Raw genomic sequence first — 26513 nt, forward strand, 5'->3', positions numbered from 1 at the left:
ATAATTCAAGGACCACTGGGATGCCTTGACAACAGATGATCAGATTCTGAGCCCAATATTCCTGCGATGAGCAGAAATTGCCTCTGGATCACAGTCCTGCACTAAACCAAGCAGACTCCAGGTTCATCTCTTCGGCTGCTGCCCCCCACCCCCCCGCCCCTCCTCGTGGGCGGGACCGGTCCCAGTCTTCTCTGCAGTGAATCCTGCGCCCCCCTACAGCTGCAGTCTGCAGTCCCATCACTGCTGCGGAGAGCGCGCGCACCACAGGCGGAGATGTGAGTCTGCGCTTTCATTATTAGGGCTTTAATCTGTCCCCGCCAGAAATAGTTCTGACGTTTTTAAATGTGATGTAAAGTCAAATTAGATTTTTTTTCTGATATTGATTCTGTTACAGACTGCGTTAGTGAGTGATGATGATCTGGATCAGGTTTAGTCCTTTGGCGCTTAACTAAAATCACCGGTAGATAATTTAGGGATGATTTTCTGCAATCATCTGTAAAATTGGCTCTGACCCTGATCGATGACCTCAAAACGTCTTTGCATGAGACAGCGATGAGACAGCAAACGCCCCCCACCCCCCACCCCCTCACCTCTTTGTGGGCAGGAACCGTGTCCCGTTTCAGCTCTGCAGAGCCGGGATGCTGACGCACATGCGTCACCTCAAACCTCTTCGGTTTTTCATGACTTTTTGTGACCATTTGTGGCTCTTTTTGCCCTTTCATGGCTATTTTTCCCCCTTTGTACTTTCACAGATGACTTTGCATGATCAAACTCCTTTGTTGTTGTGAGTCTGTGATGTGCAAATCTGTCATCTGTGTGTTCTCCTCCAGGGCTTTCACCTACCTTCTTGTCATTTGGGTCCTGGCGATTTCAGCTCAAGGTAGTGTTGGGTAAGTAAAATATTTTTAAAGTCCCACTGTAATCATCTTTTGATCGATTTTCGTTGTGTTGTTTTTAGGACATAGTTTCTGCAGAGAGGCAGGAGTTCATTAGAATTTGTTTGAGTTGCGGGACTGTTTGCGTGGAACAAGCTGGCCCCACTTCCTGTCACCCATAACTGAGAGTTCTCTGTTTACAGGCTCTCCTCTCCTCCTCTCACAGCCCCTCAAACCTAACATTACCAGTTTTGAGCCAGATTCCAGCTCTGACGTCAAACATCATTTTAGTAATCTGCTCCTGATTCACAACAGTTTGAATAAAAAAATAGTCAGAAACATAATTTTAAGCTTAATTTTCTTTATTCATGTCCTCAATTACAGAGAAATGCTATAAGAACACATTAAAAACGCCATTTTGGTCAGAGTGGGTCTTGGGGTTTTCGTGGCCTTGTCTTCATCATCAGGCTTTTGTAATGATACAAGTCAAACATGAAGTTGTGCGCTGTCTGTTCAGCAGTACAAAAACACTGATCCATTATTAAAAAATTGAATACAACCAGAAGAAGTTTCTTTCAGTAAACAAGGCCTACACTCATGACTACAGTCATTTGAACCATAAGAAGCCCCGGTGACATGGTTGTTACAGAAAAACATCAGCAATGTGTTCTGTGGACCACTTGGTCCATGGTATATCCCACTTAATTTTCAATTTTAGAAAAAATGGTCTGGGTTATTTCGGGTTAAATTAAAGTCAGAGCATATTTAAGTCCAGTTGATATGATTCAACGAAAAGACGCCACCTGGATGAATGAGAACCTTTGCCAACTTAATTCCTAAAAGTTTTTTCGTCTTATCATAACTTGAGACAAAAAATTCCCCAAATTTAGAAGTTTAAACGTGAAACATATAAAACATGAGTTAATGGGTCTTGAGAGGTTAAAAACCTAGTCCAATGAAAATTGAGTTTTTGGTGTTTTTAACATGTTCCTGTGGCATTTTTCTGATGATGGAGGACAAATATAAAGAAAATGGGCTCAAAATATAATTTCTGAGAATTTCTTTATTCATGTACATCTTCGTTTTCCTCGTCTGAGCTGGTATCTGGCTCAAAACTGTTGAGCTGGATAGCTCCAATATTGCTCGGCATTTTTGTTGCACCACTAGTGTTAGGTTGGGGGTGTGAGAAGCTGTAAGTTAGTGGGAGAGCGTGAAAACGGTGAGCTCTCAGCAACTGGGAGGGGAAAGGAAAGGGATTACAGTTGCTCTGTGCCACAACTCAGAGATCAGTTTTTAATTAACCACTACCGCTCTGCAGAAACTAGGTCCTATGTCCTTTTTTTATGTTGACCAAAAACTGCTTAATTAAAATTAGAAGACAACTGGGAACAATTTGAAAATAGATTATAAGGTGATCAGAGTGGGAAATAAACAAAATTAAATTGAATAAACAGAAACAAATAATCTATTGCTTATAGTCAGCATAAAGTAAGCGCCCACATACCTGTTTTTCTAAAGAGTTGCCAAAAAGGGAGGCATCACGAGTTTTGTTACTTTGTGCTTTCAGACCAAGTACCAGCACCAGCTTCTGCACCGAGTCCAAAGAGTGTTTGGAGTATGAACTGATCTGCAAAACAGACGAGTATGAAGTGAGTGTTAACAGACACACACACATGCACACACACAACGTAGCTTTTTACATGTGTGCGTTTGTGTCCAGGTTCGACACTACAGCCCCACCCGCTGGATTTCAACTGACGCCGAGGCCTATTTCATGGGAGTGGGTGCAGCCATGGCTTTCAGGAGACTCTTCCAGTACATCACCGGGGCAAATGAAGGAGGTGAGGGATTGGAGTGAACATCTGAGTGCTGCAAGCTGCTTACATCACATTTGGACATTTTGGACAGGTGTTCAGATGGAAATGACTGCTCCCGTCCTGGTGAAGATCCCAGAGGACAGCAAGATGTGGGGGCCGGCTATCTACACGCTCAACTTCCTGCTGCCTGCTGCCTATCAGGAAAACCCACCAGCCCCCACTAATGATAAGGTGAGGGTACAGGTGATTGTGGAAGATGCAGAACTGAACATGGTTTTAAGGAAGGAGCAAATGTAATTCAGGCTCTGTTCATTGATATTGTTATTTTTTGTTCAAAATAAAGAACAGTCTCTAATGATCATAACCAAACATCAAACTGAAGAAAGGATCTTTTTCAGTGAAACACAAATCTTCAACCTTTAAGCATAAACATTTGTTAAAAAGAAATGGGACTGTGATGGTTTGTCCTCCTCACAGCTGTATTTCACTGAGATGCCGCACATGGACGTGTATGTGAGGACCTACGGAGGGTGGATGCTGTCCATTGACTCCCGGAGTCACACTTACCTGCTGACTGCAGAGCTGGAACGAGTGAGAGCCACCTACAACCACAGCTATCACTATGGCGTTGGCTATGACAGGTGTGTTTTTTTTTTTTTATTGTTTCTTAGACTTCTGACCTTTAAACCCAGCAATCCTAAATCTACTTATGCTCCAAAACCTTTGTGCAAACTAGGATTATGTAGACTTTTATGCACAGTCTCTAGAAATCACAGGGATTTTTTGCATGTGTTCCACTGATGACTGTTCTCTCTTTTGTTTGTTTGTTGGATGAATTCAGCCCCTTGAAGCTGTTGAACAGGCACAATGAGGTTTGGTACGTGGCAGAGGGCCAGCCTGTTTGCGCTGACCCACAGGAGCCCAGTCCTGCTCACACAACCCGGCCAACTCCGACCCACCTGCCTTCAGCCTCCCCGTCTGACCTCCTCCTACGCATGCTCTCTGACTCACCCTCGATGTCGTCCTCCAACGTGTCCTCCAACGCAACGTTTAACACCTCCTCGCTGCTGCCTTCTGACACCTCCCCTCTCCTGCCATCTGAAGCACCAAGCAGTCGTCCCTCTGACCAAACCCTGGACTCCAGCCAGCCTACCCCCTCTGCTCAGATGCCCCTCAACCCGGCCACCAACTCCTCAGATCCTGTGTCCGAGAGCCCGTTGTCAGAGTTGCAGCCCGATGCAGAGCTGTGGAACAGCACAGCACACAACCCAATGGACTCTGAAGACGAGCAGAACACTGTGTCTGAGCCTGTCGATGCAGTTTAGGAACGTCTTTTGCTGTTGACCCCACATGGAATCTCAGTGAGAATCAACCACTCGACCGCCCGTTCTCTGTGTCCATGTCCCCTTTATAGCACCTCCTGTTACACATTATACCACAGCCTCCTGTATCACCAACGTACGCTCTTCCACTTCTTCTTTAACATTATCACACATCTATATCCTAAAATGAGGTCACCTGTATGCATTCATTTATCTATGTGAGTTTCCAAAGCCATCTGTAGCTGCAGATTAACGTAGAATGTGCTTTCAGGGTTCTCTATATGTTATTTTCTCTGCATTACTGTGCTTTCAGCAGCACATAGGTGTGCTCCATTAGTGTCCAGCACACATGTCCAACGTGATCTCTGCTGCAGTATTAACTCTACAAATTGAAAACAAATAATTCGGAAACATTTTTTTGTTGTAAGTAAGCGCTTCAAATACCTGCTGAGCTGTAGATTTTGTGAAATGTTTGTGGAATTTAGGCCAGCTTCATGACTATTAACTCCTGTGAAACAAAATAATAGTAATAATAGAGTGAATTATTTGAAGAAATTACATGTGTAATATTCATCTAAAAAAATCAGCAATATTAAAGAAAGGAAAAAATACATTTCAAAATGCAGTTCAAATGCATCCTCTTCACACCGGGTCCAGCATTTCTGCTGAATGATCACCGCCTCACCAGTTCAAAAGATGCAACATTCTTCACCTTTTTCACCCAGCTTCTCTATGTGTCTCTAGGTTTTAATCTCCTGAGATGCAGCAGGAAACCAACAATTAGGAGGGTTTGCTTCTCCACATCACTTAAACTATAAGCTGTGATCCTATGTGTACACAAAATGTTACCAAGGATTCAAATTTAGTTTCTCTAAGGTTTTCTGAGAGACAAAAGAAAAATGCCACAAGTCAAGTACAAAGTGTAAATATTTGTCATTGGTTTGATAAAGGTTTTTTCTTTAGGCTTTAAGAACTTTCAGTGATTAGTTCTTTGCAGAAAACGGCTTAGTCACAAAACCTTTCCCTAACTACTGTGTCCATGTGAAATCTTTATGAAGCTTTCCTGTATGTATTTTTCTGGAATTATTGGGTGTAAGCTTGCTCTGGCATCGCTCCGAAAACTTAACAGCCTGCGTGAAATGTATGTATGGAGTCTAACTGTTGTGGGATAACACCAAAGATCTGAGTCCAGTGCACGATGCTTCAAAAGGAAAAAGTTCTGAGGAAGCTGCAATAAAAACTGAACTTATTCCATTCATTCTTGGATTGGTGGTGATTTTTTCTAAATAAGGAGTTTTCACTGTTTGTTACACATCATTAAATTAACCTTTGTGCTATCTTAGATGACCCCACCCTTACATTGACGTGTTCTCCCTACCATGACAAAGGTGGATAAAGGTGGAAAGATTTCATGTAATCCATGGACACCAGTGAAGATCACAAATCATTGAAGAAAAAAGGTTCAGCGCACTGCCTTGTGGATCTAGATCATAGACCCAACTCCCACAAGTGTTAGAGACTAAACTAGGTTAAATTAAACTAAATTTTGTGTTACTTGTAAAAGAAACAAATTAGCATCACAACTTGTTAGATTGAGGATTTAGTCTATCCTTCAAACAGCAGGTTTATTCTTTACTGGGAGTAATCTAAAAGAAGGAACTTTACATTTTTAGTACAAATTGACACAATAAAAAAAAAAAAAAAAGTGGTGTCTAACTGTTTTCTTACCTTTTACTTTACCTTTTTTGTCCGAAAAAGGTGTCCATGTATTTTGAGAACCCACGTAACCCTTGTGCTATCCTATCCACTTTAACATTGGGAGTTGGGTCATCTAGACCCACTAGACAGTGCTCTGAACCTTTTTTCTTCAATGATTTGTGATCTTCACTGGTGTCCATGGATTCTATGAAATCTTTCCACCTTTATCTACCTTTGTCATGGTAGGAATAAAATGTCAAAGTAAAGGTGAGGTCATCTAAGATAGCACATTAATCCGTTTTCTAGATGCTGGAGCCAATCCGGCTACTGTTGGGTGAAGGTGGGGTACACCTACCTGAACAGGTTGTCAAAGAGCTTGATGAGGATCATTTCAAACTATTTGCTGTTAAAACAATGGCCAATTAGAACTGTAGGATGCAATGGAAAATTCCTTAATTATCATTTAATTCATCATTTCAATTTCTTTCTTGAAGTAAAAAAAGACATTTGACGGTTTAACCCTTGTGCTATCCTAGGCACTTTAACATTGGGAATGGAGTCATCTGGACCTCACACGACAGTGCGCTGATCCTTTGTCTTCAATGATTTGTGAACCTCACTGGTGTCCATGGATTACATGAAATCTTTCCAGCTTTATCCGCCTTTGTCATGGTAGGGAGAACACGTCAATGGTCATCTTGACCACATGGGATAGCACAAGGGTTAAACATTTAGCCACACAATGTCTACGAAAGTAATTTGACCATTCTTGGCACGTTAACTGTTTCCTCACTGTTCAAGTAGTTTGAACAGCAAGCAGCAAACAAATATTTGTTTCAGATGCTGTAAAGACTATTTTTTGCAGTAGCTGAAGATGCAGAAGCACAGTGGAAAACATATTCATAAAACATATATCACTTAGACCTTAACCCTTGTGCTATCCTAGGTGAAGAGAATTTCATGTAATCCATGGACACCAGTAAAGATCACAAATCATTGAAGAAAAAAGGTTCAGTGCACTGTCTTGTTGGGTCCAGATGACCCCACTCCCAATGTTAAAGCGCCTAGGACACCACAAGGGTTAAGGTCAAAGTGATATATGTACGTCTTTATTTCTTTCAACAGAGCTGGCATTTGGCTCTCAACTGTACGGCTGGAAAGCTCCATTTTTGCTCGCCATTTTGTTTCACAGGTATTAGGTTGGGGTAGTGAGACTTTGTAAGCTAACAGGACTGTGTGTAAACAAAGGGATCATGGGAAATGAGGGCAGCCTCATTGTAAAATGACAATGACAAAGGTTTTTTTCATTTTGGCTCAAAGTAGCATCATCATCACTTAAAAACCTCTAGGAACACTTTAACAATAGATCAAAAGATGATCAGAGTGGGACTTTAACCCTTGCACTTTTATTGGTGCTTGTTTTCTCAAAGGTTTTCATCGTTGTGGAATAAAACCCAATCTGAATTGCACCAGATTTCAACCTGAATGAAAGTTGAAGTTGCTATGGTTACCCATCCCTGCATAAGAGTGCCACAGTACAGCAGAAAAAAAGAAGTTTTCTACTAAACGTGATTTAGCCTTTTCTATAAGTTTAATGTACAAAAGAGATTTTCATTGGCCTCCATTGCTTACATATCACCAGTTTCAGCAAACCACATCATTTTAGTTTGAAATTAGCTTATACCACACACAGCAAATAGGCATTCATGCTGTAGAAATCTCAGAAAACCACTGACAACTTTAGTGAACGACAGATACCATTGATATCTCTTCATAAATATCTTTCACTCATGAAGAAACTTGGCTTCAACCCACTTTCAAGTTGGTTCGTACAAAATAATAGTCCAGTCAGTCGCTCAGGTTTGTTTGGCTGTTGCTATAAAACTGCTTATGATGTAAAGAATCCAAGTGGGGCAGCAAAGGTGCTTCTATGAAAGTTTTCTAGTGCACAACTAAAAAAAGACACACTTTTAGTCTTGAAAAAAAATCTGTACTTTAAATAATTAAAGTATATTGTTTTATAAGACACAGATAAGTGACTCTTCTGAATGAAGTCAATTAACGGGACGTTTCTGTGTCTTCTGCTCTCTGATAGTTGTGCGATCAACATTTTCATGGACACAAAGGAGAATAAATGTACCTAAGGAGAGAAAACACACAGACTCATTTGTGTGCACGTGTTACTAGTTTTCTGTTTGATAAGTTTTCCTTGTCCTATGAAGATTTTTTATTTTTATTTTCTGCTCCTCATTTTACAATGGCCACCTTCTTGTTAATACTGGCTCTCCTGCTTCCTCCTCCGCCGGTGCCTCCTCCTCCTTGCCATAGATGGCTGGGGATGGTAAAGGCGTCCACACTCATCCCCACTGTTTTTGAAGGAATGGCACTAAACTGCTTCCTGTCCGAGCTGTATTTGTAGATGGACTCCACTTGGTTGGAGGAGAGCGTCCGTGGACCCACCCCGGTTAACCTGACGAGGTCCTGGGAGTCAGCGTTCATAGTGTACACACCTCGGAACTGACAGCTGGAATCACGAAAGAGGATCAGGAAGTGGTTGGCCGAGCTCTTCTCCATCTCCTGAAGTAGAAACAAAGAGAAGATCAGAAAAGTTATTTTGATTCAAGAACATCATGTTTGTAACATTTCAGAGACATCAAAAACCCCATACCTCAAAGATCTTATTCTTTTGCGTTTCATTGACCTTTCCAGCCAGGCAGCAACGGGACAGAGCGTTATGAATGATGAATTTATTTGACCTAAAACTTGGCTCTTTAAAGAGCTTTGGGCCTAAAACAAAGCAAGAGCATAAAAAACAGAAAGGGTAAGTACTTCATATCATTCTTCAAATTCGGATGGACTCGGCGCTGTTAATCTGTGTACCTGTGTATTCTGGGGCCGGCGAGGTCCCATTGGACTCACATTCCTCATCTTCATTGGAGTTTGATGGTTTGTTTTGTGATGTGCTTTGAGCGGGAGAATCAATGGAGCTGCTGCAGAAGAGTCAAACAGCAAGGCGATGAGTTCCCACCTGATCTCCCTTATGTGCAGACACTGTTCTTAGGTAGTACTCCTGTTGTTCTTTTAAAAAGATAGAGCTGAGATAGAGCCATAGATATTTTTCATTACCACTGTCAGAGAAACTTCTCTTCGATGTTTTCACTCTGACATGTGTGAATAGATCAAGATCAAAAACTTTTGTTGTCAAGTTTACCTACTTTTTATTTTTTGACCAAACTGCGCATGCTCTCGTATGAAAATGAAAATGGTGGATTTAAAAGGAGACCTACAGGTGACACGGTGACATCGGTGTAAAAGAACAATGTCAGAAATGTGTTATGAGGGGAAGGGGAAGGGGGACTGGGGTCGCTCTGTGACAACATTCCTGCCCACAAGGCACATTTTTATTGAACTGCCACTCTGCAGAAACTGTCCCAAAACAGTTTTTTTATTTTGGCCAAAAATGGCAAAAGACCACTGTGAATGCTTTTGGAACAGATCGAAAGATAGGTGTTGGTCTTAAAGAAACAGCGTTGGACACAGAGGCAGTCATGGAAAAAAGGCTAGAAAAGAAACAGGAATAGAGAGAGCAAAAAGAACATAGTCTACCTCTGTGGTTTCTTTGTGGGTTCACCTTTGTCGTTTCCTGGCTCTTCCGTGGCTGCAAGGTTAAGTGAGGAGTGGGAGTAAACTTTTGTCAACTTACATCCTGGGAAAAGACGTTAAAAATGAACATCTTGGTCATCAGATTGTGTGCAGATACATTCTGGTGGATTTTTCTTTCTTTGGTTATGACTGTTACCAGTTGCTCCTTTGGCTGGACTCAGAGACAGCTGTGTTTCCTCTCTGGTCATGCTGCGAGGGCGTGAGCGGGCCTTTTTAGCTGACGAGCGGCCATGAGTCGTTGACTTTTGCTTTAGAACTTTGCCCAGATCTTCCATTATTTTGAGCTGTTGGCGGCGTGCATACTCCCCTCTAGTGAAGTCCCCTCGGCGGGCTGGTGTAGCTGGAGGGGTTGGGGAGGGCGATGATGTGCCCCTGGGAGGCGTGCAGGAGGGAGATGCAATATTTCTGTCTGCAGATGCCGATCTGAAAACAAACCGGGGCGATGTCACTTTCACGTGTCATTATTCAGTCTTCAAGCAGCAAAAAGTTCAAACGTTAAAGTTGACCTTATTTCCCTCTCTTGCTCGTTCCACTGTCTCCTCTTCTTCAGCTCCTCAGTCCTCTTCTGCTGCCGCTCCAGCAGCAATGCTCTGCGATGGGCCATTTCTCCTTCACCGAGAGTCTCCTCCTACAAGCACACATGCACATGACTACAAAAAAGTGCACAAAACCCAAGGAGAAGGCCTGTATGTACATTTAGAAGCGGTGTAGAACCCTTCCACATGTGTACCTCGCTTAGGACAGATGTCAGAGCTCTCACCTTAAAGAAGAAGCCAATCCCTCCTCTGGTTTCCACTTCAGCCTGATCTCCACTTGGCTCAAGGGTTCCTGGGAGGACCTCGTGTTGTTCTTTGCACTCGATTTGCGGATCGCTAACATCTGTAACAAGACTGATTTGTTCAACTGGATCCAAGCTTTCTACAACAGGGGGCCTTGCAGATTCTGTGTGGTCGCTCATAGAGTCAGAGGAAAACTCTTGACCCTCGTCCGTTGGTTCATCACTGGTTCCCTCTGGACCTCCAGCAGTTGAAAAGGATGCCTCATTCAGACTGAATGGCTGCCCTGCAGCCATTCCAGGTCTTCCTGCTTCTGCACTGAACGCAGCAGAAATGGACAGAGTTTCACTCTCAAACGAACACTCAGACGGAGCTCCGGAGCTGCTGCCTCCGGCAGGCCTCCGTCGCTCCGGCCTGGACTGAAGGAAGGTGGGTAGCCCTGCTACTGCCTCTGCATCATCCTGCTCCAACTCCAGGCTGAACTGGGTGGGTGTCTCACTTGAAGCCGTGTCTGAGGTGTTCTCCTCAGGCTGCTGTGGGAGCTGAGGAGACTCCTGAGGAGTCTGGGCAGCGCCAATACGGAAGGAAGAGGAAGTCTGGACTTGACACTTGCTGGGGGACACGCGCCTCAGGTGAGGGAGTGTGTCCACATTGTGGGTCGGTGTCAAGACACGGTTAAGTGTTGGGAACTTGAGTTCAGAGGGCCTGGTCTGGGGATGAAGCTGAGCACGGGGGGCGTGTTTGGTACTGCGGGAGGAGAAGGAGTTCATTTTTGTGACAGGAGCTGGACAGGAGGAAGAGATGACTGTTTTAGGTGAGCCGGATGAAGAGAGAACTTGAGCACGGCGAGACGGCGAAGAAGCTGAAGGAGATTTGGACACAGTTGGAATAACCCAGGCCTTGCTGGTGCTCCTTGTAGGAGTCCTTGTCGGGGTTCTTGGTGGTGTCTTTGTTGGTGTGTGAGGTGGGGTTCTGGGTGGAGTTTTTGTGATGTTTCGCGTAGTGGATTTTGAAGTGGATTTGGGCATGTTTCTAGGTCTTTGGTTGCTCATGAGCTGCTGCTGCTGTTCTGTGAGTTTCTGCATGTCTTTCTGGAGGGACTGCAGAGCTTCACTCAGTTTCTGCACCACTTCATTGTACTCTACTATGACGGCCTCTCCGGGTTTCTCGCCTCCTTTTTCAGTCTCAGCTCCTTTCTTGCTTTCAATTGAGAATGTTACTTGTTTCTCTAAGCGGGGAGGATTTGAAACAGATGGTTTTTCTTTTTCCTTCTCTACACCCTCTTTCTCCTCCTCCTTTTTCAATTGTTCCTCCATATGAGTGAGACGCTCGTCCAGCGTTAGACTGTCCACCTCCGCCGTCTGCCCTTCTCCTTCTCCTTGCTCTCTTTTCAGCTGAAGGAAAGCAGTCTTTCCGAGCCTCTGTCTGTGTCTGGCAAAAATGGCTTCAATGCGTCTTTTTTGTGCTTCAATGCTTTTGCGTTTGTCCTCAAGGCGGGCTGCCAGCTCCCAGGCTTCAGAGCCTGGTTCTGGCGCATTGGGACCCTGGCTGCCCTGATGGCAGGACGCAGAAGCTGGTGTGGAAGGAGTGAGCGGAGTTCCAGGGGTTGTTGGGTTTGGAGCAGATGCGTGGTCTTCCCCAGCAGGAGGATTTTTTCTTTGATGGTCTCGTTGTTCTGCGAAGCTGGTCATCCGTGGACTGTTGTTGGCATTGGAGTTTCCATGACGACCACTGGCAGGTCGAATGTTACCAGGTGTGTTTCTGGGAATATCATCAGATGCTTCTGAGGAATCAATACTACCATCTCGCAGAACAGAGTCATCGTCACGCGACGTGTCACCGCTTTGTCCTGATCTGCTCCGCCTATTTTGCTTTTCAGCATCAGCTGACCAATCAGGGATTCCTGAGCGAGAGGGAGCAGAGCTACTTAGCTGAGGATTTTCTTTTTCAGGGGAGTGCAGAAAAAACCCAGCAGGGGCTCCTTCAGGGCGCAACCTGGCCTCCTGCCGGCTCCCTATCCTCCCTTTTTTCTCAGGTGTTCGCCCCTTCCTCCTGTCTTTGCTGCTGAGGGTGTGAACAACCTGCAGAGCTTCCTCGATGGTGGGCAGCTCCCCCAGGGGCGCAGTGTATGCATGAGGGCCCCAGGCAGACCGCTGTGGGGGTGCAGAAGCACTGACCAGGTGGCTGATGTCTTCAGGTGGACTGTAGGGGACATGAGCCAACCCTTTCATTGCCGCCGGTGAGGTCATTGCAGGGACACCGGCGGTGAGGTCTTCGGTGCTGACAGAGCGAAACACAGAATCTATTGGGTTTCCCATGACAATGTCAACATCACTGTCCAGGCCAAATGGGATGCTGAAAGTCACTGCAGACAGAGGACGACTGGAGAAAAGTGGATGGTGACAGAAAGATGGAGAAAAGGATGCAAACGATTTTTGAAAAGCAGGAAAACACCGAAGCCAAAGAAAGAGGAAATTAAAATATGAATGCCAAGCAACACCCATGATTTCCATTTGCATACCTGATTTGTTTCTTTGTCCAACCTTTATTTTCTGCAAATAATATTTTAAAAATCAAATTCTGTTTAATTCAACTGGTTATGAAAAACAGATGCTTTTCAATGAAGCAGTTATCCTACCTGGTGACATAGAGGAAGGAAGGGGGACAAAAGGCTGTTTGAGGATGAAAGCAGGAGAACCACTGAAAAAAAGAAGGTAGGTATGAGTATTGAGAGTTGATGTTGCAGTTTAGGTAAAATAGTTAAAATATTCATCAGTCTAAGTTTTCCTATAACACATGTATACCATAACTGAGTTTTAGCAGGGGATCTGAATCTGCTCATTTAAAAAAAACAGAAGTTATGTTCAAAAAACTTAAACAAAAAGATTAGCAATGACAATTGGGGATCATGAGCAAGTTATCTGCAAGGAAACTCTATAAAATATAAAAAGATGCTTGTGCTAAGCATCCCATAAATTGCTTTTATCAGTACTAACGCTTTTGCCGGTTAATAAAATAATCAGGCATTTTGTGGTCCAAGCACCAAATTTGGCAATGCTGTAACTTATGATCCCCTCTTTCAGCAAAGCATGTTAGCCACGAGGGAATTCAAGATTTTAGTATATATGTAATATACCGATATATAATCCATATTTATAACAGTATTCTGTAGGTACTCCTCAAGTTTAAAGACTGCATTTTGTGAAGGAGGAGCCCATATTGTTGACACTGGGGCAAAGAGACGCTGAACATTTTTGTTTAATAATTGAGTGTGTCGCGGGCATCTTTTCAAAAGGCTGCCAATTTGGAATTTTTCTCTTGGTCTAAGGTACATCCATCAGTGTTTGCCCGGGCAGTATACAGGGTCAGGGTTAAGATTTGGGCGTACTTTCCTGATTATTTTTACATTTTAAAGAGGTTTCTCACCTACAAAATTAAACAAAAACTGGCAAGTTTTTAAAGTGATGCTTATGGGATTGGCAGAACGCTACTGCACAAGTGCAAAATTATATATCTGCAAATAGAAGCAAACAGCACAGCAGCTGCAGTCAAAGCAAGAAATAAAAGATTAAATGAGCTTGTCGATTTCTCAGGCATCATTGAAACCTGAGATCTGAAGATGTAGGATTGTGCATCCTCAGGAATGAATGTGCTGCTGGTGTCGCTTGTCAAAGCAATAAAGGTGGCCTGCATGACGTAACAGTTACTTTTGAGGCCATGTGTTTTAAATACCAGAATGATTTGAATGAAAAAAGACTCAGAAATGCAATTTTAATCCTAATTTTCTTTATATATGTTCTCCATCATAAGAAAAATGCTACAATTACATTTTAAAAACACCATTTTTTAAGTGGGTCTTTCCACTCAAGCACCTTTTTAAAAACTCCTTCTCATTCTTAATAATTGTCGAAATAAAGACATGTACCTGTAATTTCAGCCTGCCCTAATTTGATGTCATTTTTTTTCATTTAATGAACTAAAAAACAGTGAAAGATATTGGCAGAGAAGAAAGCTTGGTTTATGAGAAGCAGGCAGCTGCAGCTTCTTCTCCCTTCCCTCCTTTCAATTGAATCGGTTAGTTCAAAAGGGGCCCAAGTCCACAATTTTTTCAAAATAGAGATATTATATGTTCTATGGTCTTCAAAGGAAAAGCTATCTGTTTATGTGCAAAAAAGTCCCAAGTCCGTTGTAATGAATTGACTATGCTTGACAGTTAAAATGCATTAAGTGCAAAATTCCTGGACTTGGGGCTCTCTTGCATGGGTTTTGCTTCATCCCATAGATGGCAGCACTACTTGTCCAGTATGGCAGCGCCCCTGTTTAATTCAAGAAGGGCCCAAGTCCAGAGACTTTAGTTTGCTAGTCCTCTGAAATTATAAAAGTGAGGTGCTTCATATTATAGCATTTGAAAGCTATGAACTGGTGCTAAATCTGGGTTAATTATTAATCATTTAGTGTAGCTTCCCTTTAAGCCATGCAATTAAAATCATTTCCTGGAAAAACAAACCTCTTGGACTTGGGCCCCTTTTGAACTAACCGATTCAATTGTTTTTGTCAAGTACAAAAAATTGTGTCAAAATTTGCACATCCATATTGTAAACCTTGTGTCTGTGACTTTAGTTCCTTTTATAAATTAGGGTCAGGTCAGGTTCAGTGAGGCTTGCTGTGTGAGTACCGTTGCATTGTTCTCAGATCTCGGAGCGCTCTTCACTTCTTGTATATCTGACTTGTGTTCTTTGTTTGCATATTCAGTATATACCGGTAGGTGTGTGTTGGTTCTTACAGAAAGCCAGTACCTGTTGCTGTTCCCATTTACAGGACTTGTACACTCCAACACTCCGGACACATCTGAAAACCACAGAAGCCCTTCATCACTGAGGCATTCATTTGGAAAAAGGAACCCAAACAAGAAAAACATTCATTTTTTGTGATGTGCTGAAAAAAACTACTAGCAAACCTGTGAGGTCAACTGGTTGAATTGGCTGAACAAAATCCGGTTTCTTCATTTCAAACCACTCCAGCAGCTCAGCTACGAGGCTGAGGATGTTCAGCTAACAAAAGACAGTGTTGTGTTAACAAAGACTTGACACGTGTAGTATCACACAATTTAATACATGCGGAAAAAGCTGAAGCCTGGGGAAGGAAATCCCAAGAAGCACAAAACAAAAAGGAACACAATGAATTACAGTTCAAATCTCTGTAATTAATTACAATTACTGGACAAAAGAAACTCCTGTTGCTTAATTGGTTAGGTTTTGTAGGCTCTGACATTTTCTATCGGTTAAATGAAACGAAAAAGAAGTTAATTTTAAAAAGAACGGAGTTACTAGTGAAAATGCAAACGAATGGATTGGTTAAAGTATAGAGATGCCCTCAATGCCGCAGCCACATTTCTTTCCAAACTAGCTCAAAGATGAGACGAAAACAGATGCTGCAAGGAGTCTTCTCGACCCAGAGGAGCAGCAGGTGAGCAGCAGAGTAAAGACCCGCTGTGAGTACTGATGTGTCGTTTGTGATACAAACAACTCTAAAGTCGGCTCTTTGGTGAGAAGGACAAGAGCCGTTTTTTTTCTTTCCTGGGAGCCATTTTTTCTATAATATTACACCCTTTCTTACTTTATTTTTCTCTCTAAGCTGCACGTGACTGCATCTCTGCACGTGACTGCACGTCTCAATGCCCTCCGCAGACAAGGGGGGTAATTTGGTAGACTCACAGCAGTGCAGAATTGTGCACAAAAGGCAGATGCAGAGAGAGAAAGGTGCAACTCATTGTAACGGGGCATGAAATATTTCTTTGTGTTTTCAAAAAGAGTGGCTTAATTTCACATTTGATAGATATGAATATCGGCGTAACAGGTTTTTTTTCCACATCTGACTTTGAGCAGTGGCATCGACCACATGTGTTGTAACTTATTTCTGTGTCATTTTTCACACATAAAGCCAGGTTTATACTTTGCAAAAGGTTAATGCTTTAAAAAAATAAAGTTAAATGAAAGACAAGAGGATCTTGTTTGTGTTGTTTTTCCGTTGAGAATTTTGGAAAAAAGTAAAGTAAGGAGTAGTAAATTACTCTTTCAAATAGGTATTGAGGAAAGTACGGTAATTTAATTAAAAATTTGATCCAGTAACTAAGTAAAGTAATCAATTACTTTTTAGAAGTACTTTACCCAACACTGATTATTGTAGACCCGGAGAAAACTGACGCATGTCGAAAAGGAAAAATATTGTTATTAATTCAGACAATTGTAGCTGAATAACAGTACTGGTTTAGAAACTCAAGTAAAGGTAGACTAGTTGGTGCAGTAAAACTACTCTTAGAGATATAGTTTTTAAAAAATGTTTAACGATGGATACGGCTGAGATTCATATTATTCCCTATTCCCTATTATTATATTCCTGAAACAGTGTGTTTTGGATTTCATGTATCTATACAATTGTTAAGTACCCAGTACCCAACGAAAATTTGCTGCGTGTAAGTGAAGTAGTTGCCAGGCACTTCTTTATAACAGACAAAACCTTCATTCAGCATCTTACAGCAAATTATCAATGCTTGATGTAATAATGTAATAATGAATTTATTTTCACTTTGAGATGTTTTGCGTTCTTGTTTACCTCATGGGCGCGGCCATTTTTATGTTAGTGGACACCGAACAGCCTTTGTAAGCGTATCTGCTATTGGTCGATACGTAGGTGAAGCTGCAGGCATCCTTGACATCAGCTGTCAGCCTCACAGAGGAAGATTGTCATCATGTCACTAGATTCATGGCTAAAAGACCTTAAGTACGGCCTCGGCTACACTGTATTGACGGTAAGGAAAATTTTAAAATTCTACAGTCGATAGTGCTTTCTTCTTTCTAGTTATTGATGTGGTGACTGTAGAAATCTTAGTAAGGTTTTCTGCAGCTTTTGATTAAATTCTGCATTAATTACAATACATCATTGGACCACAGAGAATTGGAAGAAGACCTCTCAAATGAAGCTGGGTCTGTAAGTTGTAGTGTACTACGTAAACTTATTTGAATGTTACCAGTAAGTTTACTTTACAAACAATAGTCATTCAGGGGCTCCTCCTCATACGTTTTGGAAGTTGTGTAGTAGATAAGCAGTCATGGGAAAACATGTTGGGTTAAATCCTAGTTGTCAACAGCAATAGAATAAAAGTAAATTACTAATTCCTCCTTCTTTACTGCTTTCAAATAGGCTGAAATAATGCCCCAGTTGTCTGGAAGATGCAGATAAAGGGCCCTAATTTTCTGTGCCCAGTAGTGGATGCCTCCTACTTTTTCCTCAGTAGCCTCGCACTTTGTAAACCTTTGAGGCCCCTGAATGGTGAAGTACTTTTTCCTCTATAGTATTTTCTTTTAGATATTGGTACAAACTTTTTTTGAATGCACATTTTAGATTGAATATCTGGTTTTAGAAGATATTTAGAAGAACAACATGATACCAGAATGGACTCACATGCAGGGGTGGGGGGGCGTAGAGCAGGTCCTCCACAGCCAGCTGGCAGCAGCTCAGCAAGTTGCTGTCACAAAACTCCTTGATGAGCTGCAGGTTGTAAATGCTGTCAGCCACAGACATGGTGTCCTTCAGACACACATCTGGAAAAAACACATACAAAACAAAAGATCCAGTATTAATATGCAGTGCATGATACGTTTTGGCAAAAATGGACTGAAAGTTCTTCAAATTTCTGTGGTGAAATAATCCTGGAAAACATCTTTTTTTAATTCAACATGAGAGAAAACTGCAAATTTGCAATAAATGACAAGGAGCAAAATATTAAACGTATATTTTTTTGTCTGTTTCACTATCACATTAACTGTAATATGATTTAAACTTAATCTGCTTTTTTTCCCAACGGTTTATCATGAATGGCTCATTTGTGTACCCTCTAGAAGTAGCAGGCTAGGGCAGTAGTAGTACAACACAGCAGCAATTGCACAGCCGTTAGAGAGGTCTTTGACGGCAGAAACCAGAGGAAAAGTGGGCGTAAGCTTGGACAGCACTTTGTCCTTCTTATAGCGGATCTGTAGGAGAAAAGACAAGGCAAAAGAAGGTTGAAGCAACCAGGAAACCTATCGGCAAAGAAAAAGCATAAAACGAAAAAAGCCAAGTGGAAAACAGACAGAGAAATCGAGGTGAAACGTTAAAATAAGAGCTTATATCATTTCTCTAATAGTTCAGACTTAACGCTCGCAAAGAAAATGTGAAGGCAGCCTGTCTGACTTGTGTGGAACAAGTACTTTCATTCAAAACTAGTGCGTCACTCAAATGCCAGTAAGAAAACCCAAAAAAGAAGAAGCACAGAACCACTAAAGTAAATTCAAGCACATACTGTACATCAAACACCTGCTGCAGCACAAAGCTTTAAACAAGGCAAAGAAGAAAGCAATATTTAAAAAAAAAAAGCTGTGGTTAGACAAATGCAAATGAAAATGTGGACATTCTTTCCTCAGGTAACATGCAGCAAAATCAGGCACTACTGGGTTTTAAATCCATTTTAATAAACAGTGACTCCTAACCCTCAGATGATTTATTTGCATGGATGGTATAAATCAAAGCAAATGCTTCAATCTTCACAGTCTTGAGGCTGTGATTTGATCCTCAGAGGGTTCAGTTATCAGTGGACTTTATAGGTGAGGTGCTGCTGACTGAGCGGTGTGTCAGTGCGTTGCTACGGGAGACGGAGAGGATGGGGGTGAGAAAAGAGCGAGGTGTTATACGTTACCACTGGCGGCTTATTCCCCGACTCCTTCAAACAAAAAGCGATAGCATGCTGGATGGGGATGGCAGAAAGAGGGAAACAGGCATAAATGACAAGGAGGCCGCTCATCAGGGGGACCGCCACACCACAAAATCACATGGCTCTGCTTAAGGAGGAAGAGGAGCAATAGACGAGAAGGAGGAAGAGGAGAGGAAGGAGAGATTAAAAATAAAATAAAGGAGGCATATACTGTATGTCTTTTGGATTGTTGTTTATCACCTCCCTCTGTTCCTCTCCAAGACCCCATTGACCCCATCAATCCCATCAACTGTCTGTGCACTTCCAGATGAGACAGATGACTGATGCAACAGTCAGAGACATCAACAAAGAAATCCAAAACATCATCAGACAAAAATATATAGCTACGGGACACACAGGACATCTTACTGCTCTGTTTACAAGCTCAGCAGATTTAAAAAAAAAAAAAAAAAAAGGTACTTTATGCAATTCCAGTTTCCACAGAAAGATAGGGTTGTGCAGCTTTTTCAGCACAGAAATGTCAGCCAGAGCAGTGGGATGGACAAACACAGATGAGGAGTGCACTTACTGGGACTAGTTTCCAGTACCAACGGGTGGACTGACACTGCCAGAGCGAGGAGTGATAGAGGCAAGCAGAAAAAAAGACCAAAGACGGTGTTACAAGCCTCAACATCACTGCAGCAGCCCACACAGAGCTTTTAAACCAAAAATGACCATTTGGACAAATTTGTCTGATTTTTTATCAGTCTGCAAACACCTACTTTTTCCTTGAGCTTAGGTGAGAATTTTTGACAAAAAGCATTGCATGAAAAAATTAAACAGGAATGTTACTCTGGAAAAAGTCCTTCTCAAAATAAGTTAGAAATAAAAAAAACAGGATGTTTGCCCTTGTTATACGGGAAAAAACTGCCAATAGAAGCAGTAGAATTAGTCATGGTGAGAATTCTTAAAATAAGTTTTAATGTCTGCACCTTTCAAGACCAAATTATAGCTTGTAATGAACTATAAACACTTGCATTATGTTCAGGTATATTGTTCTGATCACTGGAAAAAATATGTCACAAAATAAGCATGTTTGATGCATATTTGCATCAATAGACATCAATGGGTTATATTTAAACTCTTCTTCCCAAATATATACTATTTTATGTGCAACAACAGTCCAGCTATCCTTATTTCTAGAACATAATGAAAAATCTAAAGTGAAACCAAAATTACACAATTTGAGAAAAATTAATAAAAACGTATATGTATGTGATATGAGTCAACTCAAACTCTTCAGTTTGTTTAAATCAAGCAAGCCTCTCTCTGGAAATAAGACCACTCACAAATAAAACTTCTGCTTAAAATAACTGTATAAAGTAAAAAATAATAGCTTCTTTAGAGATATTATTTAAAAGAAGATGTTTTTTAAGATCAAATGACTTAACAAAATGTTTAAGATTTACTGTCTTAAAATAATATCAAATAAAACTAAGTTAATAGGAAGTTTATCATGTATCAAGCGTAATGAGATATTTAAACTAGAAACTAAAGAAAAGGTGTCTGGTATTTAGTGTTTTTGCAGTGTACGTTGTGAAAGTAAAAACTTGTGTGTGTGCAGCTTTTTTACCCTGTCATGAATGGGCTGCAAGTCTGTGCAGTTCTGTGATTTGGGCGGCCCGTCTTCTTCTTCTGTGATTTCTCTCAACTTCTGTGTGAGCTGAAACAAAACATTTTTCGAAAAAAAGGATGAAGGATTATTTCCAATACTGTTTATCTCTAAAATATGAAATTATGCTTTTCCAGTAAAACATAGGATGGAAAGTTGAAAGAACTGATGGCTGACATAATTTCAATCACTGGATTTTGTAACTCTCTAATAAATCTTTTAAAAACCCAGTTTTAGTTAAGTAAGTTTTCATATGACACCAAGACACCCTTTCATTGGGCCTTGTGTGTTGGACACTCAGGTAAAGAGAGGGGCAGAGCTGTCCACTGAGCACTAGCTAATAGTGAGTTGGATTTGCTGGTGCAGGTCCCCGCAGACGAGCTGGAGGAAGTGCTCGGGAATAAGAAAGACTGGGCATCTTTGATTAGACTGCTACGACCCTACAACCCAGTCCCGAATGAGCAGAAGAAGATGGATGGATAACTAAGACAAGTGTCCTTTGGTTTCAGAAAGGGTATTGTGATAAACCTACTAATGCAGTTTCTAAATGTTAAAAATGTTTAGCCTCACCCTGTTGACCCAGAAGAGCAGAGCATTCTCCCATGGAGCTCCGACGCCTATTTGCTCCGCCTCCGGTGCCATCTTTACCTTGTCCACTGTTTGTCTGGCAGCCAGTGACATGAGTGAGTCGATGAGGGCAAGATGGGCTTTCTAAACCAACCCCAAAAGGACAGCGACAGTTCAAAACCTGGGCTGCTTTTACTTCAAAAAAGATGGAAATATTGCAGTTTTAATCACAGAATTTCCATTGAAATTTTCTCTCATGTTAACACGGTTTCTTTATTCTCCCAAATTCTTGCTTTTCTTTTTCCTTATCTCTTCACATATATGTGGACTTCTGTGACAAACTGTGCAGTTGGTAGTCACTCACCACGTTAACGGGACTTTTGCTGAGGTCTCCCTCTGTGACAACTGCATCCTGGACATTTGGGGCGAGACCTTTCTTAACCAAGTACTGCAGCAGAGCCGAGTTGTCGGCTGGAGACCCCTGAGATGCTGGCGCCTGAGCCAGCAGGGCCTGAGCTCGGCAGTACGTGTCAGGGGACAAGAGCAGCTTAGAGATGGAGGGCTTGAGGTGCTCCTGGTCATACTGGTCCTTGTAAAGTGGATCTCGAAGCTCAACTGGAACATTTTCTAGAAAAAAAAAAGAGAGTCACCTTGAAATAGACACTCCATTCATCTCACCATCTGCAGTAACCACTGTAAACATAGCTGATTATAACTAACTGTAGTGTCTTTAAATAAAAACTGAACCTTTTATATTTTTAATGGAAACAAAAGCCAAATAAAGGACTGAAAGAGTCACCAAGTCACCATCTTCAGCCTGGAAGATGAGGACACGCTGAGATCATCAGAGAAGACCTGGGGAGCAGTTTATATTGATGATGTAAGACCTTTTTATACAGACATGCTCAAGTAAAAAAAAAGCCAAGTTTGCTGCATTGTTCTTGTAGCAGAGAGTCCCATGTGTAAGTCTACTGCAGATAAATGCTTCATTGATGAATTGCCTGATGTAAAGAAGTTGCTGCACAGAGACTGCAGACTTCCTGTGTTGTTTGGTGGAGAGTAACTTCTGGGCCTCTTCTTGTGACAGTAATAAAATGTGATTGCTAGACAGGATAACCTCATCATCTACATGAACAGCTCAGTTGGGTTACTGTGACATGAGAGTCATCTAAAATCGCAGCGACTGGGTCATTTATACACACAGAAAACCCAGACATCCACAGCCGACCCAAATTCTTCTTCTACATTGTTCTAAAAATTAAGGACTTTTTCCTTTCCTTCTATAGTCAGACCTTATTATGTTTTCTTTTCTTGTTTTTTGTCTCAATCTAACCCTGACACTCGATGAGCAGCTGAATCTTTGTGGTAAACCTCTTGAGTAAGGGCTTCCTTATATAATGAACTCCTTCCTCGCATCCCGTGTCCCATTTCTGCATTCTGCTGAGTGGAGGAGGCGGAAGAAAACCCAGCCATGTCTCTGCATCAACGGGGGAGGAAGCACGCACTCTGCTGCAGTGTGACACAAATTGTTTGGGGTTGAATTCTTGCTTTATGAGGACAGAAAGGAAAGAGGACTGTTGTCGCTATGGGAATGGCGGACATGGGAAGTCGTTGCTTGGCTTCCTAACACAGCAATGATGCAAGAAGACAAGACCGAAGAGCAGGAGACCAGGCAAACACTTCAAGAATGTGCTGAGTTAGAAAAAGCCCAGACCGCCTTGTGAGGCTGAAGCGGCACAGAAACAACATGAACGTTTACATCATGTTTACAATACCGGTACTTGTTTTGATCCCATCCTATAAAAATGATATTTGAGGTTCTGTTTGTGGGAGTGGATGTCAAGAATACCTTTTCAACTATGATCAGTTTGGACTCTTGACAACATTTGTTCACATATCAGAAATATCATAACTGAGTTTTATTCAAATAACAATTGAAAGGTTTTCTTACTTTCAGGTTTAATTTGTATCTCAAGAAAGCTTGAGACAATTTTGAGTGGATGCAGTTGTAAAACATTAATAACATGCATAGGACAGAAAAAAAAAGAAAACAGAAAATAAAGCGATCAGAGCTAAGACAAAAATAAAAGTAAAATAAAATAAGATCATCTATAGGCGAACACATTTCACACAACAAATCAAAGGTCTATGTATTCAGAGTCTCCTTATATGTTTACACAACCTGAACATCAAATACAGTCTAACTGTTGCTCAGTATAGTATATTTTGTCATATTAACTTTTGGTCTTATGCGAATAAATAATGAATTAATGACAATTTATGTTTACTTGAGAAATAATCCAAACAGTTTTGGTTACTTTTGTCTTTTTGGCAAAATTTTGTCTTTACTGTAATCCATATGAAGTTTTCTGCAGAATGTCATCGTCAAACATGACTTCACTTAACCCTTGTGCTATCTTAGATGACCCCACCCTTACATTGACGTGTTCTCCCTACCATGACAAAGGTGTATAAAGGTGGAAAGATTTCATGTAATCCATGGACACCAGTGAAGATCACAAATCATTGAAGAAAAAAGGTTCAGCGCACTGTCTAGTGGGTCTAGATGACCCAACTCCTAATGTTAAGGTGCCTAGGATAGCACAAGGGTTACAAGTGCTGACTCCCCCTCTTTTAACCTTTCTCCTTTTTAACTTTTTATCAACAGAAAAGTTACCAAAAAGGTCACATAGGGAGTTTTCTCTGTTTACGGTGGGAGTGAAACATTAGTGTGGTAAATCAATCCCTCAGCAGCTTCATTCGTGCTTCCATCAGTTTTCTCCAAAGCACCCAGTGGACGTTCCAAGTTCTCCATCTGTCTCAGGCAGGCTGGGTGGATCCTCTGGAGCTGTGTCCATGCAAAATGCATGGGATGTTGCATAAAGCCTGACTGTGAGGCCTTTTAGACGCAAGCTGACAGAAAAGTGTCAGCAGATCTTTGACCTGCCCCCCCCCCCACACACACACACACTCACACACTCATGCGGGCGGCTCGACGCCTAAAACAAATAAAGCTGTGGGCAGCTTAATAAAAAGACCTGCCATGATGGTTTAGCCCATTGAAGTATGATGTCACCACATACAGCACATCCTTAACCCTCTTAAGCCAATTACATAAAAAATGTACTGAAAATAAAACATTTTTAGAATGAAGATCTTTTTAAAAACCCTTTGATGAAATCCACAAGAAATGTCTTTTGATGAGATAAAGATACTATCAGCTAAACAATGTGTGATTTGGTAAGGTTTTGCTCAAAACAATGTTAGTTTAGAATAGAATAGAATAGAATAGAATAGAATAGAATAGAATAGAATAGAATAAAAAATAAGTCAAAAATATTGACATGAGTGTTGAGTGTTTACCCACTGTCTCCAATTTGATTCACACATTTTTGACTGTTTTATGAAGAATTAATTATAAACAAATTTTATCTTCTTTCAAAACAGCAAAGAGTCAATTAATAAAGAATGACAGTAAATGAGTTATTCTAACCATACAGTTGTGGAAAAACAGCAAATATTTGCAGTGATTTTGAGATTCCATGTAAGAAGCCATTTTCAGATGAGCAGGAAAGGGCCTTCTTCTGCCCCTAGTGGAAAGATGAGGAACTACAGGGCAGAAAACATGGACCAAGTTCTATACTAAAGGTTGTCAAGGCAAGTTTGGATCATGTTAAGGGGTCTCCTAAATGTGTGCATCAAATATGATACCAATGGTTGTATAGGGTTAAACAGCAACACTCCAGATATCATTTGACGTTTTTTCACAAGGTCTTAAATTTTAAAATATTTCTTTTGTGTGCAGTGAGATTAAACAGCAGGCAGCAATTAGTGCCCTTTGATAATCTGCCTGGCTAAACGCGTGTGCACATGCAGACAGGGAGGCACGGTGAGGCACCAAATGTTATAAAAGAAAGAACTAACAATAAGAATAAAAAACGCCCCCTTTCTTGATAGCACCTACAGTGTGTCACCTTCACCACACCAGCGCGCACTAATGCAGGGCGTGCGTGCGTAACACTGACACAGATATGATGTGGCCTGGACCATTCACAGCCTGCTCACGCACACAGCACAAAGACACGCTCACTTCTGAGCCACGCATCCGTGTCTGTGGCGAGAAAACACAGGGAGGCCCGTGGTCGACTCCAGATCTGTCAAAAGGCTTTGCTGGACCATGACAGCCTCACGCGCTCCTGAGGACATTATTCCTTCTGAAGAGCTCGTGTTCCGATTGTTGGCCCTCAACCATCATTTGAAAATGAAGCAGAGAGGAGTCAAACTGACAAAGGTGGATGCTGAAAATATCAGGTTCTGCATAGGACTCTAAAACTCAGAGATGCACATGCAGCAGCAGCAGCAGCAGCAGTAGCAGGATGATGATGCTCGTGCGCCCCACCCAACGCAGCTGATGGAAGGGGGGACTGTACCTGCACAGCCGTACAATTTGGACAGTAGCCAGCGGATGTTGGCGCAGATCTTGGCCCGGTTTTGGTTGTACTGGTCCAGTGGCTTGATCTCCGGCACCGAAAACGTCTTCTTCATGGCGCTAGGAGAGTCCACCATGGCCGCGCAGAACCTCACGGAAGACACGGCAGCGGGAGCGCGCCGGGGAGAAGTGAGGAGGAGGAGGAGGAGGATCCAGTGATGCACGCGCAGACAAAAAAGGTGAACGAATATAAGTCAGTTTTCATTGTGTGAGCGAAAAAAATGAAAACATTTGCAAATCAGCAGTTGATGATAAAATACTAATGCTTTGTGCTTCCACGAGCCCCTTCATCTCCCACAGCCAACCCCCAAAAAACACATCTTTATGTCCCTTATCAGAATAACACACTGGCTAAACTCAAGCCATTTTTGAGTGCACCTTATTTGAGTTTTATCATGAGATCTACTGCTCTGTTTCCTAAAATTACTTTCAGACAAACCAAATAACATTTGGAATGACATATTGTTAACAGAAAATATTGAAATTACTTTTGTAAATTGAAATTGAAGTCTACCTGGTTCTTCTTATACACACAAACATATATACACTCATTCATTTAAATTGACAAATTATTTAACATTTCAAATGTTTCAATTTCAATTTCAATTTCAATTTGACACAGTTTTTTATTTTTTATTTTTAGTTTTTTTAGTGTTACATAATTTAAGATCTTTATCCAAACAAATAGAAATTTTTGCTCCTTCATTAGCTCTTGCTCTGCTTGACTAAACATTTTGGAAGCTTCCATCGAACATAATACGTTTAAACCTGGAATCTGTCAGGACTTAAGCTTCTGTCTCCCTTTCCGACCACCAGAGGGAGCCATCTCCTGGGTGTTGACTTGGTTCTCAATTTTACTGCGTGCCCCATCACCCACTGCTCACTGTCCCCGGGCCTTTCAATGGCTAT

General features: G+C 41.6%; 2 protein-coding genes across 4 annotated transcripts; one reads left to right on the forward strand and one right to left on the reverse strand.

Moving 5' to 3' along the window:
• Positions 1-132: 132 nt before the first annotated feature.
• On the forward strand, positions 133-5272 carry LOC101158921. Its single transcript, XM_023958775.1, has 7 exons — positions 133-275; positions 831-890; positions 2443-2524; positions 2596-2716; positions 2784-2923; positions 3170-3333; positions 3534-5272. Coding segments are annotated over exons 1-7 (1053 nt in total). The 5' UTR covers positions 133-273; the 3' UTR covers positions 4018-5272.
• Positions 5273-7281: 2009 nt separating this feature from the next.
• LOC101159169 (calmodulin-regulated spectrin-associated protein 3) lies at positions 7282-26124 on the reverse strand. Of its 3 annotated transcripts, none has more exons than XM_011478167.3 (19): positions 25546-26124; positions 21480-21742; positions 21119-21259; positions 20510-20599; positions 19466-19501; positions 18883-18930; positions 18043-18181; positions 17613-17752; positions 15109-15202; positions 14948-14999; positions 12790-12851; positions 12673-12703; positions 10136-12431; positions 9882-10003; positions 9512-9798; positions 9319-9418; positions 8593-8702; positions 8381-8499; positions 7282-8289 (listed from the first exon to the last, which is right to left on the reverse strand). In XM_011478167.3, the coding sequence occupies exons 1-19, from the start codon at positions 25679-25681 to the stop codon at positions 7960-7962; spliced, it is 4596 nt and encodes a 1531-aa protein (XP_011476469.1). In that variant the 5' UTR covers positions 25682-26124; the 3' UTR covers positions 7282-7959. The 3 variants fall into 3 exon arrangements, with proteins under 3 accessions (XP_011476469.1, XP_011476460.1, XP_011476464.1); XM_011478158.3 differs by having other exon boundaries at positions 10136-12533; XM_011478162.3 differs by lacking the exon at positions 18883-18930 and having other exon boundaries at positions 10136-12533; positions 25546-26123.
• Positions 26125-26513: the final 389 nt, after the last annotated feature.

This window comes from Oryzias latipes, chromosome 1 (assembly GCF_002234675.1).
Source record: "Oryzias latipes chromosome 1, ASM223467v1".
Taxonomy (NCBI): Eukaryota; Metazoa; Chordata; class Actinopteri; order Beloniformes; family Adrianichthyidae; genus Oryzias; species Oryzias latipes.

Bases quoted from the DNA above. Each gene is read 5' to 3' on its own strand.
- LOC101158921 (XM_023958775.1), top strand. The intron at 2,717-2,783 runs GTGAGGGATTGG...CATTTTGGACAG, and splicing joins CACCGGGGCAAATGAAGGAG to GTGTTCAGATGGAAATGACT. The intron at 3,334-3,533 runs GTGTGTTTTTTT...GGATGAATTCAG, and splicing joins TATGGCGTTGGCTATGACAG to CCCCTTGAAGCTGTTGAACA.
- LOC101159169 (XM_011478158.3), bottom strand. From the start codon at position 25,681: ATGGTGGACTCTCCTAGCGCCATGAAGAAGACGTTTTCGGTGCCGGAG. The intron at 9,419-9,511 runs GTAACAGTCATA...GTCTTTTCCCAG, and splicing joins TCCAGCCAAAGGAGCAACTG to GATGTAAGTTGACAAAAGTT. The intron at 8,290-8,380 runs GTATGGGGTTTT...TTTCTACTTCAG, and splicing joins AAAAGAATAAGATCTTTGAG to GAGATGGAGAAGAGCTCGGC.